This window comes from Salvelinus alpinus, chromosome 38, assembly GCF_045679555.1.
Source record: "Salvelinus alpinus chromosome 38, SLU_Salpinus.1, whole genome shotgun sequence".
In the NCBI taxonomy this organism is placed as follows: domain Eukaryota; kingdom Metazoa; phylum Chordata; class Actinopteri; order Salmoniformes; family Salmonidae; genus Salvelinus; species Salvelinus alpinus.
The window spans coordinates 5,708,173-5,726,566 of record NC_092123.1 but is presented as its reverse complement, the minus strand read 5'-3'; the positions used below and the strand labels follow the sequence as shown (position 1 = coordinate 5,726,566).

The window sequence follows — 18,394 nt, the reverse complement described above, 5'->3', positions numbered from 1 at the left end:
AGCTCACTGGTCAACATAACAACACCCACCCGTAGCACGTGCTCCAGCAGGTATATCTCACTGGTCATACCCAAAGCCAACACCCACTTTGGCCGCCTTTCCTTCCAGTTCTCTGCTGCCAATGACTGGAACGAATTTCAAAAATCGCTGAAGTTGGAGACTTAAATCTCCCTCACTAACTTTAAGCATAAGCTATCTGAGTAGCTTACCGATCGCTGCAGCTGTACATAGCCCATCTATAAATAGCCCACCCAACTACCTACCTCATCCCCATATTGTTTTTATTTACTTTTTTGCTCTTTTGCACACCAGTATTTCTACTTGCACATCATCATCTGCACATCTATCACTTCAGGGTTAATTTGAGAAATTGTAATTACCTCGCTACTATGGCCTATTTATTGCCTTACCTCCTTACTCCATTTGCACACACTGCATATAGATGTTTCTATTGTGTTATTGACTGTATTTAAAAAAATCCTATGTGTAACTCTGTGTTGTTTTTTTGTCACACTGCTTTGCTTTATCTTGGCCAGGTCGCAGTTGTGAAAGAGAACTTGTTCTTAACTGGCCTACCTGGTTAAAGGTGATTTATTTTTATTGTTATAATAATAAATGTAAAAGAATTGACTATAGCTCAGCATTCAACACCATAGTCATCATCATTAAGCTCGGGGCACTGAGTCTGAACCCCGCCCTGTGCAACTGGGTCCTGGACTTTCTGACGGTCCACCCCCAGCTTGGAAACAATACCTCCACTTCGCTGATCCTCAACACAGGGGCCCCACAAGGGTGCATGCTCAGCCCCCTCATGTACTCCCTGTTCACCCATGTCTGCGTGGCCACACACACCTCCAAGTCGATCATCAAGTTTGCAGACGACACAACCGTAGTAAGCTTGATTACCAACAATGACGAGACGGCCTACAGAGAGGAGGTGATGGCCCTGGGAGTGTGGTGCCAGGAAAATAACCTCTCACTCAATGTTGACAAAACAAATTAAATGATCGTGGACTTCAGGAAACAGCAGAGGGAGCACGCCCCTATCCACAGCGATGGGACCTCAGTGGAGCAGGTGGAAAGCTTCAAGTTCCTCAGCGTACACATCACTGACGATCTGAAATGGTCCACCCACACAGACAGTGTGGTGAAGAAGGCGCAACAGCGCCTCTTCTCAACCTCAGGAGACTGAAGAAATTTGGTTTGGCATCTAAAACCCTCAAACTTTTACAGATGCACAACTGAAAGTATCACCGCCTGGTACGGCAAATGCACCGCCTGTAACCGCAGGGCTCTCCAGAGGGTGGTGCGTTCTGCCCAACGCATTACCGGGGGCAAACTACCTGCCCTCCAGGACACCTACAGCACCCGATGTCACAGGAAGGCCAAAAAGATCATCAAGGACAATAACCACCCGAGCCACTGCCTGCTATCATTTAAAAGGCATGGTCAGTACAGGTGCTTCAAAGCTGGGACCAAGAGGAGCTGTTTTTCAGTCTCTCTCAAGGCCATTAAACTGTTAAATAGACATCACTAGGCGGCTTCCACCCGGTTACATAACCCTACACCTTTAGAGGCTGCTTCCCCATATACATAGACTTGAAATGGCCACTTTAATAATGGAACACTAGTCACTTTACTCATGTTTAAAGTTTACATACTGCTTTACTCATCTCATGTGTATATACTGTATTCTATTCTACTGTATTTTAGTCTATGCCACTCTGACATTGCACATCTTAATATTTATATATTCCTTAATTCCATTATTTTACTTTTAGGTTGTGTGTATTGTTAGATATTACTGCACGGTTGGAGCTAGAAACACAAGCATCACTACACCTGCAATAACATCTTCTAAACATGTGTGTGTGACAAATAACATTTGATTTAACTCGCATAAAAACTGTGGATGGAAATGTGGCTACTGTGTACGAGACATTCACACAGGAGGAATCTTACAATTGTCTGTCAAATGCTTAAGTGCCAAACGTGCATTGAATAGTCTTTAGAGAATACAAACTGAGAAGAAACTATTTAGGCTAAGTCGTGATTGCTTCAAAACAAAGCAAGGCTTAAGCAGACACATGGAGAGAATGTAGGGGAACATGACTGTGCCCTGTGTAGAGAAGGGCATCAGACAGACAAGTTACTATTGTTCATAGTTTTTAACTTGATTATATTAGTCTCCTTTTATAACTTGTCATGTGAACCCTGCCAGGCAATCACTGCACAATATCTGTCAAATAATTGGTCCAACGATAGTGATACAATTATCTTGATCTGATGAAATCCACGTTGATGCAAGCTGTTACCGAGTCTAGCTCAAATGGTCACTTAAACTAGTCCTATTGAATCCAGTAGAAACCATTAGATTCCAGTTCAGCCCATTAGACACCAGTAGCCATTCTCTACCTGAACAAACGGGCTTTTCACCTAGGGAATTGATACATTGTTTATCTACACATACATGTATGAGACCTACTTCGGTGTGTAGTTATCATGTGTTTTGCCCCCTATTTATTTTTTTTATTTTTTTTAATATATGTATAAAAAATATAATTGATATTTGAAAAATAAATAAATATATATATATATTATTTAAAAATATAAAATAATCCCAGCCCCCATCTCCGCAGGTGGTCTTTTGCCTTTTGGTAGGCCGTAGTTGTAAATAAGAATTTGTTCTTGACTTAACTGACTTGCCTAGTTAAGTAAAATAGTATTTTCATCCTTGTAAGTCATAAAACGTTTTATGGAAAAGTTATGGAATGATTTCTTGAAGAGTGGGAATCCTGTTTAAAAAAAACTAAACAATTAGTTCCTGTTCCTCTTTAGTTTCACATAATATTACTCTTATTTTGAAGAGATCCGTGTGTTTTATAACTAGTATAAAATGTTGATAATTCAATTTTAGTTTTTATTGTTAATTTTACATTTTCACATAATATTACTCTTACTTTGAAGGATTAAAAAAACTTGCCCCGGAAGTTCTTCATTACTCTTGTAGGCTTCACGGGTGACGGAACGCAACGCGAGCTAGCCATTGGCACTATCTGAAAAAAAAATGTCTAAATTGGAGTTGTTGAGAGTGATTTTTAACCAACGATGTACAGGCGCTGCGGATGAGATATTCAGAGCCGTTGCAAAAACGATATCAGAGTACCAGGACAACGTTTATCTATCGAAAGAGGACAACCGACGTCTACAGGGGCTGCTTGACATCATCCTGAAACCTGAGATAAAGTTGTATAGAGCAGGTTTGTTACATTCTCAGTATTCAACATTAATTTTATAAACATTTGCATTGTTGAGGATTTAATTCAGTGCTGCAGGAAGCTAGCCTAAGTAACGTGGCTAGAAAACCTCTGTGCTGACAGCTAGCAAATTCGGCAGCCATGTTGACTTGCAGTTGAACATGATTAGGGGTTGTCACTAGTTACCACAGCCACAAAATCAATCGGCTCTATCGTAAACATTTATGAAAGCAAAAAGTAGCTTTTTGGTATTCATTTAAGTTTAGGAATAAGGTTAGCGTTAAAAACAGATTTTAAGAAGATAAATTGTAGAACAGGCGGTGTTTCTGACTTTGAAACAGAGACCGTGGAGCATGTATTGCAACAGTGTGGGCAGTATCAGAGGGAAAGAGGTAGCGATCTAGAATGAGGGAGAAGAGGATACAGGAAATTAGTTTGAGTATATTGAGTAGAACGTTCTTAGATATAGTGTCAAATATTTAATATTTTTTAAGGGCAATGGGGTTGGCAGGTAGGTTTTAGTTTCACCCTGTCACTGGCCCACACTCCAGGACAGTAGGTGGCGGTAATGCACCATAACGTTGGATGCCAAGATAAACCACACCAAATACGAAGTTTATGACTTTGGCTGTGGTATCTAGTGACGCAACTATGGCTGGGAGCATCTTCATTACGCCAATTCTGTTGCAAAACAGTTATTAAACAGAAGCGAATGAAAAGGGAGGGACCTACCTGAATTTGTCAAATAGAAACACTCGTTTGCTCTGTTTGTTTCCGTTTGGTTCTTAAAAACGGTGAACGGTTTCCGTAATGATAACGCCCCAGATATACTGTATGAGGAGATGCTTGTCTTCTCCCTAACAATTTGATTGGATGTCCACAGAGCAGAACGGCGGGCTGTCAAGCTCCTGCCTGTTCCTCTTTTTGGATTGGTGGATATATCTCGTTGTTTGAATATTTGACGAGGGGTGTTGAAGTCAACGGACTGTATTCAATGGAGAATGAGACGCTATGCTATTCTCATGAATATGCATTGAAGTCTTGAATTTCAACAGGGACAACTCCGATATAAAGTGTTTTTTCTCAAAGTTACCAGGATGTCAGTGTATCATATTTATATCAGTGGCACCATCATTTGGGAGGATGGGCTCCTAGTATGGAATCAATGGAAATGTATTAAGGTATGTGTTTGATATCATTCCATTTACTCCATTCCAGCCAATATTATTAGCGTTCCTCCTCTCACCAGCCTCCTGTGGTACACTTGTAATAACCTAAGTGTTACAAAACGTATTAGATCAAAAACGTCTAATTTTATCAAAATGGCAATACATTTTTATCTTGACAAAAGTCCATACTCATTGCCCCCCATGCAAAAACTCCTCACTTGCGTAATAATTAATGACCTGCTTAATGTGGACAGATTTTGGGTGGAGTAAACCCTCTCGCTTCGCCTCTTCCCCTCTGCCATGACTCCACTAGCAGCCTGCCTCTGCAGCATTTCTAGCCCGAACAGCCGCTAGTAGTCGCTGTTTCTGTCTTTTGACGTTTCCACTATCGTTTGAACAGACATTGTACATTGGCTAGCACACTCATTTCCCTGCTACCAGTGAATACATTTAACATCCTCCAGTCAGGTTGCAAAAGACACCCGTCTCCTCCTTACTAACTTAAATGTATAGAGGCAAAAAAACTCAAACGGGCAGAATATGCCTCTTTTCTTTATGAAACACTTTTCCAGTTAATGGCCAAATCAACTGAAATCAACACAGTTATTTGATTTAGGGCTGTCCCTGACAACAACAAAAATCTTGGTTGACCGAAAGTCTTCTGTTCTTTTCACAAATCTATTGCTCAAATTTTCAACACATATTTATTCTATATATAGAGACACTCCACGTGTTTTAATAAAATCAACTTTATGCATTGAGCTTGTCTGATGCTTTAAGCTTATGAATTTATGCCTCAAGAGGGCGACAGGTCTAGATAACCAGAAGGAAAAAAACTTTACCTGACCCAACTATTCTGCTCCAGCTCCTGCTGGCTTTCGCTGATTCTGCCATTACTCTCCTGAAGTTGCCGGGAATAAGCTACACGAGGAGTCGGCAACCTTTCTCATGTGGAATGGCAATTTATCTTACCATTTCTGCGGATCTGTGTGCCAGTTATGGTTTTCATATACACATCTTCATGAAACAGTTGAATTTAATTTATAATAACGTCTTCATATCTTAATCATTGTCATGTAGTTAATCAAAATTCTATCCAAATGAAAATTATACAAACCTAAAAAGTATCTTCTATTGCCATTGCCAACTATGTAAAAATAGCCTACATAAGGCCAACAAATAAAAAATATTGCAGCCGGCAGGTAGAAAATATCCTGATAAAAATAAATATCCTATAAATCACATTGGCTACATTTGGCCTGTCTGCAACAAACTTCAAACATTGTATTAACTTGGGTCCAGCTGGAAGCGTGCTACTTGCAACATTGTATAAAATACAGTGAGCTCGGGACAGACACAGCTGTAGGCTATTTGCGCAAGGGATAAGAAGCCGTGCTTGACTTGGGCAGGAGCTCACCAGAGCTGAGTACCGACACCCTCAACTTTTCATCCGCTTGAGCTCCTGTTCCTCTTATAGAATAGTAGCTCAAAAGTATTGTGGAGCTCCTGCACCTAAATATAAGTAGTACCATGACCCAAAATGAGTACCAGAACCTTTTTCAGTCCAAGTCAACCACTAATAAGAAGCCTATTTTTATGACTTTTCCACTGGATCAGAGCATGATATTTTCCCCTTTCATGCCGAGTGGTTATCGAAAAAGAGAGAGCTGGAAAGATTTGATTGTAATTGTAATTCTCAATGGATGTAAAAAAAATTTTTTTTAAATTTAGAGACCTAGTTTGCTTGCTGTTTAAGGTGAAGAAAACATTACTTTGAGAAGCTCCACAGGTGGTGGTGCGTTAAGCCAGTCAGAAATACTATCAGATCCCCAAATGGGCACCTTTCCTATGCCTACATTTGCACGCAGGCCAGGTAGCCTATAGGACTACTTCTATGCGTGCACATCCTTACTCAACATTGACAGCAGCACTTCATACAAAACACAGTGACTCAATTGACAGAACTCAAATGGAATTAAATAAACCAAAACTTGTTTCTCACAAGTGTAGTATAGGTTGTGCAAACAATGTGTCCACTCTGACAATGAGAACAGGAAGACTGGAATAATAATATTGAATGCATTAAAAGAAATGACCGTAACCAAAGTAAAACATTGAAGATGAGTATTTATAAGAATTAACGGTAAATGGACTACTGGTGATATACACTACCGGTCAAAAGTTTTAGAACACCTACTCATTCAAGGGTTTTTCTTTATTTGTACTATTTTCTACAATGTAGAATAATAGTGAAGACATCAAAACTATGACAACACATATGGAATCATGTAGTAACCAAAAAAGTTTTAAACAAATCAAAATATATTTTGAGATTCTTCAAGGTAGCCAACCTTTGCCTTGACAGCTTTGCACTCTTGGCATTCTCTCAACCAGCTTCATGAGGTAGTCACCTGGAATGCATTTCAATTAACATGTTTGCCTTGTTAATTTGTGGAATGTCTTTCCTTAATGTGTTTGAGCCAATCAGTTGTGACGTGACAAGGTAGGAGTGGTATACAGAAGATATCCCTATTTGTTAAAAGACCAAGTCCATATTATGGTAAGAACAGCTCAAATAAGCAAAGAGAAACGACAGTCCATCATTACTTTGACATGAAAGTCAATCAATACGGAAAATGTAAAGTTTCTACAAGTGCAGTTGCAAAAACCATCAAGCTCTATGATGAAACTGGCTCTCATGAGGACCGCCACAGGAATGGAAGACTCAGAGATACCTCTACTGCAGAGGATAAGTTCATTAGAGTTACAAGCCTCAGAAATTGCAGCCCAAATAAATGCTTCACAGAGTTCAAGTAACAGATATATCTCAGCATCAACTGTTCAGAGGAGACTGTGTGAATCAGGCCTTCATGGTAGAATTGCTGCAAAGAAACCACTACTAAAGGACACCAATAATAAGAAGAGACTTGCTTGGGCCAAGAAACACGAGCAATGGACATTAGACCTGTGGAAATGTCCTTTGGTCTGGAGTGCAAATTGGAGATTTTGGGTTACAACTGCCGTGTCTTTGTGAGAGGTGAAGCTGGTTGAGAGAATGCCAAACGTGTGCAAAGCTGTCATCAAGGCAAAGGGTGGCTACTTTGAAGAGTCTAAAATATATTTTGATTGAACACTTTTGGTTACTACATGATTCCATGTATTATTTCATAGTTTTGATGTCTTCACTATTGTTCTACAATGTAGAAAATAGTAAAAATAAAGAAAAACCCTTGAACGAGTAGGTGTTCTAAAACTTTTGACCGGTAGTGTATGTAGTATTATACACTAACAATCAAAAGCAAACAATTCACACAATGAAGTTATGAAGCAATGAATGTGCACAAATTGCCGGGAGAGAGCGCATTCTGGACAGTGAAGTGAATTCTGGTCTGGGCGCATGTTCAATCTGACGTTTGCATTGGCCATGCAGCATTTATGATGATATGACCTCAGCAGAAGTCAGACCATTCATGCTTCACAGAGCAGTGCAGAGATGCTGTCAAGGAAGTGAGTTAGTGTTTATACAGGATGTACCACCCCCACCTACTGTCAACCAATCATGTCAATGTGGAGCTATACAGAGCCCTCCGCATTGTTGCAAAATTTGGGAGGCGTATGGCGATGCGGTACAGAGCTCGATTTGGCCTCTGCATCACACCCTCCATATGGAGTCTCCGACCACATTTTCGAATCAAGCCTAAATTGGCTATAGTCTAGGCTTCCACAATGGATTAGTTCACAGAGATGGGCGCAGATATATATATTTGTTACTGCTCGACTAAAACAATCTCGGTCGACCAACAGCCTAACGACCCAAACAATTGACCAATCGATTAATTGGGGTCAGCCCTAATTTGATTTGACATTGCACAGTTGCCTATCACTTCCATAGATGTTTTGCTAGTTGTGGCTTAAGTTAGCCAATGTTTGTAGTGGCTGTTTAAAGATTCATAGACTACTTTCAAGGTGAAGAACCAACTAGTATTATGTTGTAAAAGGCTGAACCTATCCTTAAACAGGGACCCCATTTTTTTATGTCAGAATTTGTCTACACTGTCAGTTAAGGATGAAGCACTGCCTGACATAAGACAATGCAAAGACCACCTATCTCATCAGCTTATAAATTCTAACTCATCTTTTCTCCTTCCCTTCAGATTTTGAGCAGTTCATTGTCTCTGAAGTGGAGTTTCCCCCTGAGCAGCAGCACTTTGAACAAGAGTGGAGCCCCGATCTGGGGCAAGATGACTGGAACCCCATACAGATTAAAGAGGAACAGGAGGAATTCAGGATCATCCAGGAGGAGGAAGACTCTGTATTCACCCTTGCCTGGGTGAAAAGTGACTATGATCAGTACTCAACTCAGTCCTCACAAACCCAAAGTGAAGAATACAAAGACAGAACAAAACCTAAGGAAGTGGATTCTTCAAAGCCAACCAGTGGCTCTCGGCCTCAGCCCAAATCGAGGAGGACACAGGCAGAAAAGGGAAAAAGATTTATCAGCTCCAAAGGTAGAAAATCAATGGATCTGAAATCACCAGTGCAAAGGAGGTGTCAGACAGAAGATAAATCATTTTGCTGTAGTGATTGTGGTGAACGTTTCACTCAGATGGGAAAACTGAATTCTCATAGGATCATGATACACTCCGGAGGTAATCAGTTTCGCTGTGATGAATGTGGCAAATGTTTTGCTCAGTGGGGATATCTGGATTCTCATATGAAGATTCACACAAGGGTGAATTGTGGCAAAGTATTCACTCAGTCTGACCGCTTCAAACCCTCCTTGACCACTTTGAAGGATCACACAGGAGAGAAATTTTATTGCTGTGGTGAATGTGGCAAATATTTTTCTAATGCTGGGTCCCTGAATTATCATAGGAGGTCGCACACAGAGGAGAAATCGCATCGCTGCCACGATTGTGGCAAATGTTTTTTTAAATTTAGGGATCTGAATATTCACAGGAGGATTCACACAGGGGAGAAACGTTTTCGCTGCCAGTTCTGTGGGAAATGTTATAATCAGCACACTTCTCTAAGTTATCACATGAAGAATCACACAGGAGACATCTTCTAACTGTCATTATTATTGGGGCAAATATATTCGTCATAAAGGTAATCTGACAGCGCATATGAGGATTCACACGAGGGAAGTCAGATAATTGTTGCTATAGTAGCAGATCTTTAAGCACTGGCAGTCACAAGTGCATATGAGGATAATCAGATGAGCAATAAACTATTTTGCTGTCAGGATTGTTGTAAATGTTTCACTCCTTCCAATCTGACTCGTCTGGGGAGACGGAGGGGAGGAACCACATTAATACCATGACTGGCTAATCTTTCACAACTGCCTTTCATTTGACACTGCGTATGAGACATTCACACAGGGGAGGAATCTTCCACGTTTTCTGTCGACAATGCACTTCTGGCACTAAAGCATTTAATTGTCATCGGAGAACACACAGCGAAGAACAACATTCAAAGCCTAAAAGGGTCACCTGAGGACATGCTTGAATGACCTTTACTCTGGTAGTCCTGAAGCCTGATTCTCTATTCAAATCAAATTTTATTGGTCACATACACATATTTAGCAGGTGTTATTGCGGGTGTAGCGAAATGCTTGTGTTCCTAGCTCCAACAGGGCAGTAGTATCTAACAGTTTTAAAAAAAAACCACCAATTCGGGAAAGTTGTAATGCTGGGGAGTTACCGCTGTTCTGATATCCAAAAGTACTTTCCGGCTGTATGTAATAACACAAAACGCACCATCTATGCATAACTATTAAAGGCCATAATCAGGACATATTCTGCTTAACCTGTCATTTTCCATTCTGTATTGGCTGTAACTTTTCATTAAGTGTGAAGCTGTATTTTTCCACTGAGAACAGAACTTGTATTGTTAATTGCGTAGCCCGTCTCTTCCAGAAACCATTGTGTGTGTTTCATTGTTCAGTATCACCCATCGTCTATAATGATGCATGTATGTCTCATTCAGAATTAATATTCTTGCCACTCCGAAGAATAATTTGCATTTGAGCCATTTGCCATTTTAGCAGTTGTATCTTGAAGAGGTTGCTGACTTTGTGCAGAGTGATCTCCCAGTAGGCCTCTACTGTTTGCAACATTAAATAGTTTTTCTGAACATGATGACTGCCATCTGACTTGTCTCTTTTCACACTGAAAATCTTCATTGGAGCCTTTAAGGCCATGATACACTTGGAATTTGTGGAGGTAATGTTGCCACTGTATCATGGGCTTAAGAGTACACATGGAGAGAAACATGACTGTGTCCTGTGTGGGGGAAGGGCATCACAGAAGATTGAGGCACATTTTGTAACTTCCACCTGTTAGTGGAGACATGCCACAGTTCTTAATTTAAGAAGTATCTAATCGGATTACAATATTTTTGTAATCAGATTAGTTTTGAATGTGTTCAAGTCTGTCCAGTGTTATGGCGGGGAGTCGGTAGAGAATGGCGTTGCAGTAGTCCAGGCCAGATAAAACAAATCCAGGCCAGATAAAACAAAGGTGTGAATGAGGGTTTCAGCAGTGGGGTCAGTAAGAGAGGGTCTCAGTCGTGAAATGTTTGAGGTGGAAGAAGGCTGACTTGGTGATCTACTTCCCAAAATATTCAATCAATATCATGAACAAACAGCATTAGGTCAAAATGAATGAGAAATACTCTTGGACATAAAGAAGGCAATATTATCTGGAAAGTATGCATTTTGAACCTATCAATAACATCATTCTGATTCTCTCATCACCCTGAGAGACATTCCAAAACAAACTGGAATCCCTGTTTTTAATAACGTGAAAACAGACTTTGAACCAGAGCTGTGAGTTTCCTACAATACTCTGTACTGTTTAATAATTACATAATTCAAATCAAACTTGATTCACTTAGGAGCCGATTCACTCAGGAAATGTACGCCATTCCTAGGCATGCCTTTACTAAGCCCTTCTCAGTAGTTGGTATTCAGACTAACCTTATGTAGGTGCGCAACGAGATTTGTGGCTCCCTTGCGCGCACTGAATACATTTTGTTCAACCCCAGAAAACACACCCACTGAGTGGCAGACTGAATCGATCAGGTAATTTCTTCAATTATTTTTTTCTGTTCATGTGTCTAAAGCAATCCCTTTAAATACTGTGTACCTTTAATTTGAATTTGATCGGCACAAGACTAATCTAGCCTACGGAGAATGCGTTCAGAATATGGAGATCAATGAAAGAAAGCCATCAAAACATGAATATTTGGCTCTGTTTCAGAACCCACGGGTAGATTTAAAAACCCTCTGATATTACACATTTATCGTAAGGTAAGTATTCATGAATCCTAGGTTACTTCCAGGAAAAATAGGGGTTGGAGAGCTTTTATGCTTAAAATATAACTAAGGAGTGTACATTATTAGAAGGATATAAATTAACCCTGATTGCTCGCACTGATCATGGAACTATGTGACAATAAGGTCCAAGTCTTGCGCTGCATGTCAAGTTCAAACTATAATGATTTGGTCTGCGCTCCATTATTGTTTTATAAGCTTAGATGTCCCGATTTACACTACAATTTGTATGAGGCCTTCATTAAATAATATCCACTATTACTAGCTACCCTCCGTAACAACCACAAGAACGTGACAGCGTTTACAGAGGAAACAAATGAAGGTATTCTAAACCAAATAATGTAATGGAATTATACGAAATGCAGGGTACCAACTGAAGGGAACTAACACGAAACGTGTTAAATAAGAGTGGTTAATACTGACGGTCACTACCTATATAGCGGCGAATAACATTTGACATAAAACAAATGTAGGAAACAGGAAATGTCGTAGCATATAATTAAAGCATTCTAGAGAGCACATTTGGCGCGACTGTCAACTGTGCTCGGCTTTGCCTTGTCATCCCATTTGGCTTGCGTCTCCAAGTTTAGTCCCGAAAGTTACAAGAGCATTCAATTACAATTCTTTATAAAGGCACAGCATTCCATACTTCACAGTAGGAAAGGCGCAGAAATACCATTCATGTTGATTTTCTTCTGAGTTTGCTTCACATTTGTCTTCAACAATCATAAAGGTAAATGCTCTTATCAGTTTATAAATTACAGTGCATGGAGAATGGTGTCATAACTATGAGGGGAAATTAACTATATGTTTTTCCACTTGAAACCGACAGATTGCACAACTTTATTCTTGGGATTCTCACGGTAAAGTGGTGACATTATGAGGGAATGAAGTCAAGGTCAGAATATGGGTTATCTGTAAACACACCTCCATTTCTTTGATCTCCACCCCAAACACATGCTTCAGTTCAAGGTCAGACTTCCACTGGCGTTTCCCCATGCTTCAGTTCAAGGTCAAACGTCCACTGGCGTTTCCCCATGCTTCGGTTCAAGGTCAGGCTGGCACTGGCATTTCACCATGCTTCAGTTCAAGGTCAGAATACCATAGAGAGAGCAGGGAATTAAGTTCCATTTACATGTGCAACTCGGTCTGAATTACCCCAATAGAACGTTTTACAAAAGTAAATCTATCATATCTAGAGCATGTATTATCCAGAGTTTACATGACTTTTTTTTCAGTTGTCCAATCCCTGCTTTTTAATTTCCATCTTCTTATGCAGGTCAGCGTTTTTTTCCGTTATGAATCTTGTTCTGGAGGCAGCTCTGCAGAATGGTCACTAGCTCGCACAGCCACAAAGTCATAAAATCTGATTTGACCTCAACCTTAAATTAAGACCACAGAGCAAAAAAAAAAAAAACAGAATTGTTTCAATATAGCTAATTTTGACTTTGCAGCTGACCCATCTAGCGGAAATCGCTAAATATTTCCTCAAGGACAAGACTCAACCCATTAAACGTCAATCGGCTCTTCTGGCAAATCTTTGTCTAAATATGTTTTCTTCTGTTTTAGTCCTGTTCTCTTTCTTTTTGTGAGCTGTATTCATATGTTTTAACAGCTGAGCCGTACGACTGAATCTTTTCCCACAGACAGAGCAGCCATATTCCTCTCCTGTGTGAGTCAGTTTGTGTATGGTTAGGTTCCCCTTGACGCTGAAGCTTTTCCCACAGTCACCACAGCTAAAGGGTTTCTCTCCTGTGTGAGTCAGTTTGTGCACATTCAGGTGCCCCTTCTGATAGAAGCTTTTCCCACAGTCACCACAGCTAAACGGTTCCTCTCCTATGTGAGTCAGTTTATGCTTCTTTAGCGAGTCCTTTACATTGAAACTTTTCCCAGTCACCACAGCTAAATGGTTTTACTCCCATGTAAGTCAGATTATGCATGTTTAGGGGCTGCTTGCGATTGAAGCTCTTCCCACAGTCACCACAGCTAAATGGTTTCTCTCCTGTGTGAGTCCGAACATGTTCGGTTAGGTTACTCTTGAGACTGAAGCTTTTCCCGCAGTCACCACAACTAAATGATTTCTCCCCTGTGTGAGTCTGTATATGTTGGGTTAGGTTCCCCCTGCGATTAACGCTCTTCCCACAGTCACCACAGCTAAATGATTTCTCTCTTGTGTGTCATCATGTGCTTGGAAATATCTACTTGGAAGGTCTTGCCACAAAAGGGGCAGGGGCAGGTTTTCCCATTGTGACACAGTCTGACATGGGGCCTTCAGTTTACAGGTAGAGTTGTAGCATTCACTGGGTCTCTTCTTGGCGAGAGTCACATGCATCTGCAGGTCAGATTTTAGAGCAAACATTTCACCACAGTCACAGCAGCGGAGAGTTTTTATAGCTGTGGTGCTGGGTTTGGATCTGTGTTTCTTAAATGATGGGTTGTGATCCAATGATAGGCTGGGATCTAATGTTGGGCTGCTGTCGAGTCCCATTGGGTCGCTGCTTTCGGCTGTGCTGTGGCTGGATGCATTGTTTTGATTATTTGGAGGGTCACAGGGAATGCTGAGAGCCTTAAGCGGAGTCACAGTGCCAAAAGGTGTGAGATTCACTTGTTTAGGGTCACATTCTCTGTTCTCCTGTCTGGATTTGAGGAGGAATGAAGGACTGAAGTGGTTCCTCCTGATCACATTCACTTGTCACACAGGGAGGAGCGAATATGGATTCTTTGGTATCAAAGAGTTATTGAAGTGGTTCTTCCTCCTGACTGGTCCCGACTTCCTCCTCTTTAATCTGTGTGGGCTCAGTTTTCTCCTGCCCCAGACTAAGGCTCCGCTCCTGCTCACAGTGCTCAGGGAGAACCTCCTCTTCAGAGACAGCAAGAGAGAGCTGCAGGGAGTCTGGAGGGAAGGAGATGGGGAGTAGAGGTTATGCAGTCTTTACACATCAAGGTTGGGGTGAATTCGAATTAAAAGTGGAAATCTGCAGTTCAAACAATAACAAAGTGGACACACTGCCATTGTTTTGGTAAAGAGCTGAGGGATGGGCCTGGAGAAATGTAAGCGCTGTCAAATTCAGACAGTTATGGGTGCAAGGATTGACCAGCTATGATATCCAAATTATAGTTTTAACCATGTTTTAAAGCTATACTGTTTTTGATAACAGTCACATTGTGTAGAAACACTGTGGTAAAACAAGCTTATATTTGGGGTTCTGATGGGGTACGACAGTTGAAGTAAGCTAATGAAGCATTATATTAGGGTTAGTTATATTCTTCAAGAGTTAATGGGTATATACACTGAGTGTACAAAACATTAGGAATACTTTCGTAATATTGAGTTGCAGAACAGCCTCAATTCGTAAGGGCATGAACTCTACAAGGTGTTGAAAGCATTCCACAGGAATGCTGGCCCAATGCTTCCAACAGTTGTGTCAAGTTGGCTGGATGTCCTTTGGCTGGATGTCCACACGGGAAACTGTTGAGTGTGAAAAGCCCAGCAACGTTGCAGTTTGACACAAACCAGTGCACCTGGCACCTACTACCCCGTTCAAAGGCACTTAAAAGTGTTGTCTTGCCCATTCACCATCAATGGCACACATACACAATCCATGTCTCAAATATCTTTCTTTAACCAGGCTCCTCCCCTTCATCTACACTGAATGAAGTGGATTTAACAAGTCACATCAATAAGGGATCATAACTTTCATCTGGTCAATCTATGTCATGGAAAGTTGTATAATTTACGTGTTCCTAATGTTTTGTTTTGTATAATCGGTCTATAATTAATTTAAAATAAATAAAAATTACCCCTTTAAGACAGTAAATTCCAATTCAATAATTTGAAACCCGTAAGCTATTTTTGATAACTTCTCAAAAATCTATTTCAAAAGTTTTGACTGTCCAAACATACGATTCATCTGTAAAACTAATTAGACAATTGTTTGCAACACAAAAAATGGACGAGGAAGCATGTTTTAATTAAGCAATATGGCACAAGAGGCAGTGCTATATAATGAATACAGTCAAAGGCAAATGGCGTTGTTCGGCCCGACGCGAAGCAGTCATTATATAGCATTATATATATCATGTAGTCATTATATAGCACTGACTCGCATGCCTCATTGCTTTTATAAAACGATTACCAACATATTGTCCAGGTTGTCCATGTTACAGACGTGGGCGTGTCAGTCGCATTTTCGTTTGTTTTAGCTTTTCTTCTATTGGCATTTACTTGGACATATCCACAATAACGAAGTTGATGTGTGATTTCGCCTGGATCAGAAAGAATGTCTGAACACTGGCACATTTGTACCATATTTGAAATGCAAGAGAAAGGACAATGAATTATTCTAGCACAGGCGCAATTTAGACTTTGTCCACTAGATGGCAGCACTATGTGCAAAGTTTTGGAGTGATTCAAATGGATCTCCCAGAAATAGATCATTGTTGATACAAGACAAAAAACTGATGTAGAAGCCAATACGAGAAATAACTTGCAATATTGGTAGTACACTGGGGCACCCAGAGGCAGACTTAGTGATTTGGAGGCGCCAGGCAGAGGCCAGTTTGAGCCCCCGCCCCTCCTATATACTTTAATGGGTTTTATAGTAAGACGTAATTTAACTATAAAAATGTATTACCTTTTAATGTGCCGTGAACACAACCTGTCATGATGTTTTCATCTGATTGTCAAGCAAATCACTTCAAAAAGTAGGTTACCTTCACATGTTCATGCAAAATAATTACAGCATCCTCCAACTTTTCTTCAATTCGCATGTGGCTGAAACTATATCACTGGAGAAAGCATCCGAGTGAGTGAAACACCGCCCCTCTATCTTACTATATGTAACCCATGTATCTGATGCTGTCTGGCCAAAAAGAGTATGACATGCCATACTTTTTGACCAGACAGCATCAGATACATTGGCTACACACACTGATGACGATGGCAGAATTATCAGCAGCACCTGTCTTTTTACAAAAGGTCAATTAGTTATTTTTCAAAATTCATTACATGTTAAAATTTTAAATCAAATTTAGTTCAACTTAAAAAATAATAAACAATTCAAAAATAAATAAACAATCGATCAACAATTACCAAAAAACAAATGCATTCGTTCAAATAACATGTAACAATCAGTCTGTCAGTCAGTCATGGTTGGTCTGGTGGAGTGGTTGGCGGTGTGTTTGTGTCTTTGTGTGGGGGGAGGGGTGGGGTCTGAGCTGGCAGTTGCTGGATGAAGGTGGTAGTTGTAGGACAGTGCAGTGTCCAGGGTTTGTGCTAGCGTTGGGGCTGGTACCGGGAAACTTGGGTTGGTGTTGAGGCCTGGTTGGAGATCGTGCTGTTACCAGGAATGAAAAACCATGGGTTGGTGCTGGGTCTGGGACTATGGGCATGGGAGAGAACAGGAACCATGAACCGGGAACTTGGGCTGGTGAACCGGGAACCGGGAACACCATGGACCGGAAACATTTCTGCTAATTTCTTAAAAATGAAAAACTGAAATATCACATTTACTTAAGTATTCATACCCTTTACTCAGTACTTTGTTGAGGCACTTTTGGCAGCGATTACAGTCTCGAGTCTTCTTGGGTATGATACTACAAGCTTGGCACACCTGTATTTGGGGAGTTTCTCCCATTCTTCTCTGCAAATCTTCTCAAGCTCTGTCAGGTTGGATGGGGAGCGTTGCTGCACAGCTATTTTCAAGTCTCTCCAGAGATGTTTGATCGGGTTCAAGTCCGGGCTCTTAGTGTTTTCGCTATTGTGTGTCGATTCTGTATTGTGCGTAGATTGCTGAGGAAATTGTTTTATTTAATCAATTTTAGAACAAGGCTGTAACGTAACAAAATGTGGAAAAAGTCAAGGCACTGGTGGGGGGGTCCCAGGAATAGGGCACAGTGTAGTCGATGGTGCTGAGTCTGAGGGTTTGGAGGATGGGGTTGGCAAAGTACCGTTCGAAGTAGCTGGCTTCCCTGTCTGTCTTGTGGATGTTGGTGACCAAGTTGGATAGTCCCTGTGCCCTAATGATGTTAAGGATGTCTGGGACCCCCTTCCCCCCGTTCTCACCTGCTTTGTACAGGGTGCTGCGCTTGAGTCGCTCCATCTGGCTCCCCCAGACAAAGGTGAACATCATGTGTTCTATCTTTTTGCTGTTTGCTCTGTCTGGGGGAAACACCCTGAATGGGGAGATCGATTGCGTTCAAGAGCAGGATCTTACCCGTCATTGTGAGGGACTGAGCGCTCTATTCGCAGATTTTCTGTTGGACATGGCGGATGGTCTCCTCCCAGCTGACGGAGCCACCTCCATCCCTCTGGAAAGTGACCCCAAGCGCTTGATGTTCTCTGTTTTGACAGGGAAAGAGGTGGTGAGTCCCATGCCAGTCCTATGACAGGTATAGTTCACTCGTAACCCTGTTGATGAGGGCGCAAGTGGCTGCACAGTAGTCGTTCACCATCTTTGTTGCTGTGGCGATGGAGCGACTATCTGTGCCGACGATGGTGATGTCATCCATGTATGCCGCCACTTTAAGACTCCCCCATGGGTCCCTGGCATCTGGTAGACAGGGATTCCTATTGTTGACCTGATCTTCTGGAGGAAAGGCTCTAGGTAGATAACGTACAGCAGTGGGGCTAA

General features: G+C 41.1%; 2 protein-coding genes across 2 annotated transcripts; one reads left to right on the top strand and one right to left on the bottom strand.

The window, feature by feature from the left end:
• The first annotated feature begins 2,979 nt into the window (after positions 1–2,979).
• LOC139566357 (zinc finger protein 429-like) lies at positions 2,980–10,566 on the top strand. Its single transcript, XM_071387482.1, has 2 exons — positions 2,980–3,260; positions 8,581–10,566. The coding sequence occupies exons 1-2, from the start codon at positions 3,068–3,070 to the stop codon at positions 9,495–9,497; spliced, it is 1,110 nt and encodes a 369-aa protein (XP_071243583.1). The 5' UTR covers positions 2,980–3,067; the 3' UTR covers positions 9,498–10,566.
• Positions 10,567–13,204: 2,638 nt separating this feature from the next.
• LOC139566229 (oocyte zinc finger protein XlCOF22-like) lies at positions 13,205–18,272 on the bottom strand. Its single transcript, XM_071387265.1, has 6 exons — positions 18,164–18,272; positions 17,629–17,922; positions 14,534–14,655; positions 13,979–14,328; positions 13,679–13,916; positions 13,205–13,632 (listed from the first exon to the last, which is right to left on the bottom strand). Exons 1-6 carry the CDS (start codon positions 18,270–18,272, stop codon positions 13,279–13,281), a joined length of 1,467 nt encoding a protein of 488 aa, XP_071243366.1. The 3' UTR covers positions 13,205–13,278.
• Between the last annotated feature and the right edge of the window lie 122 nt (positions 18,273–18,394).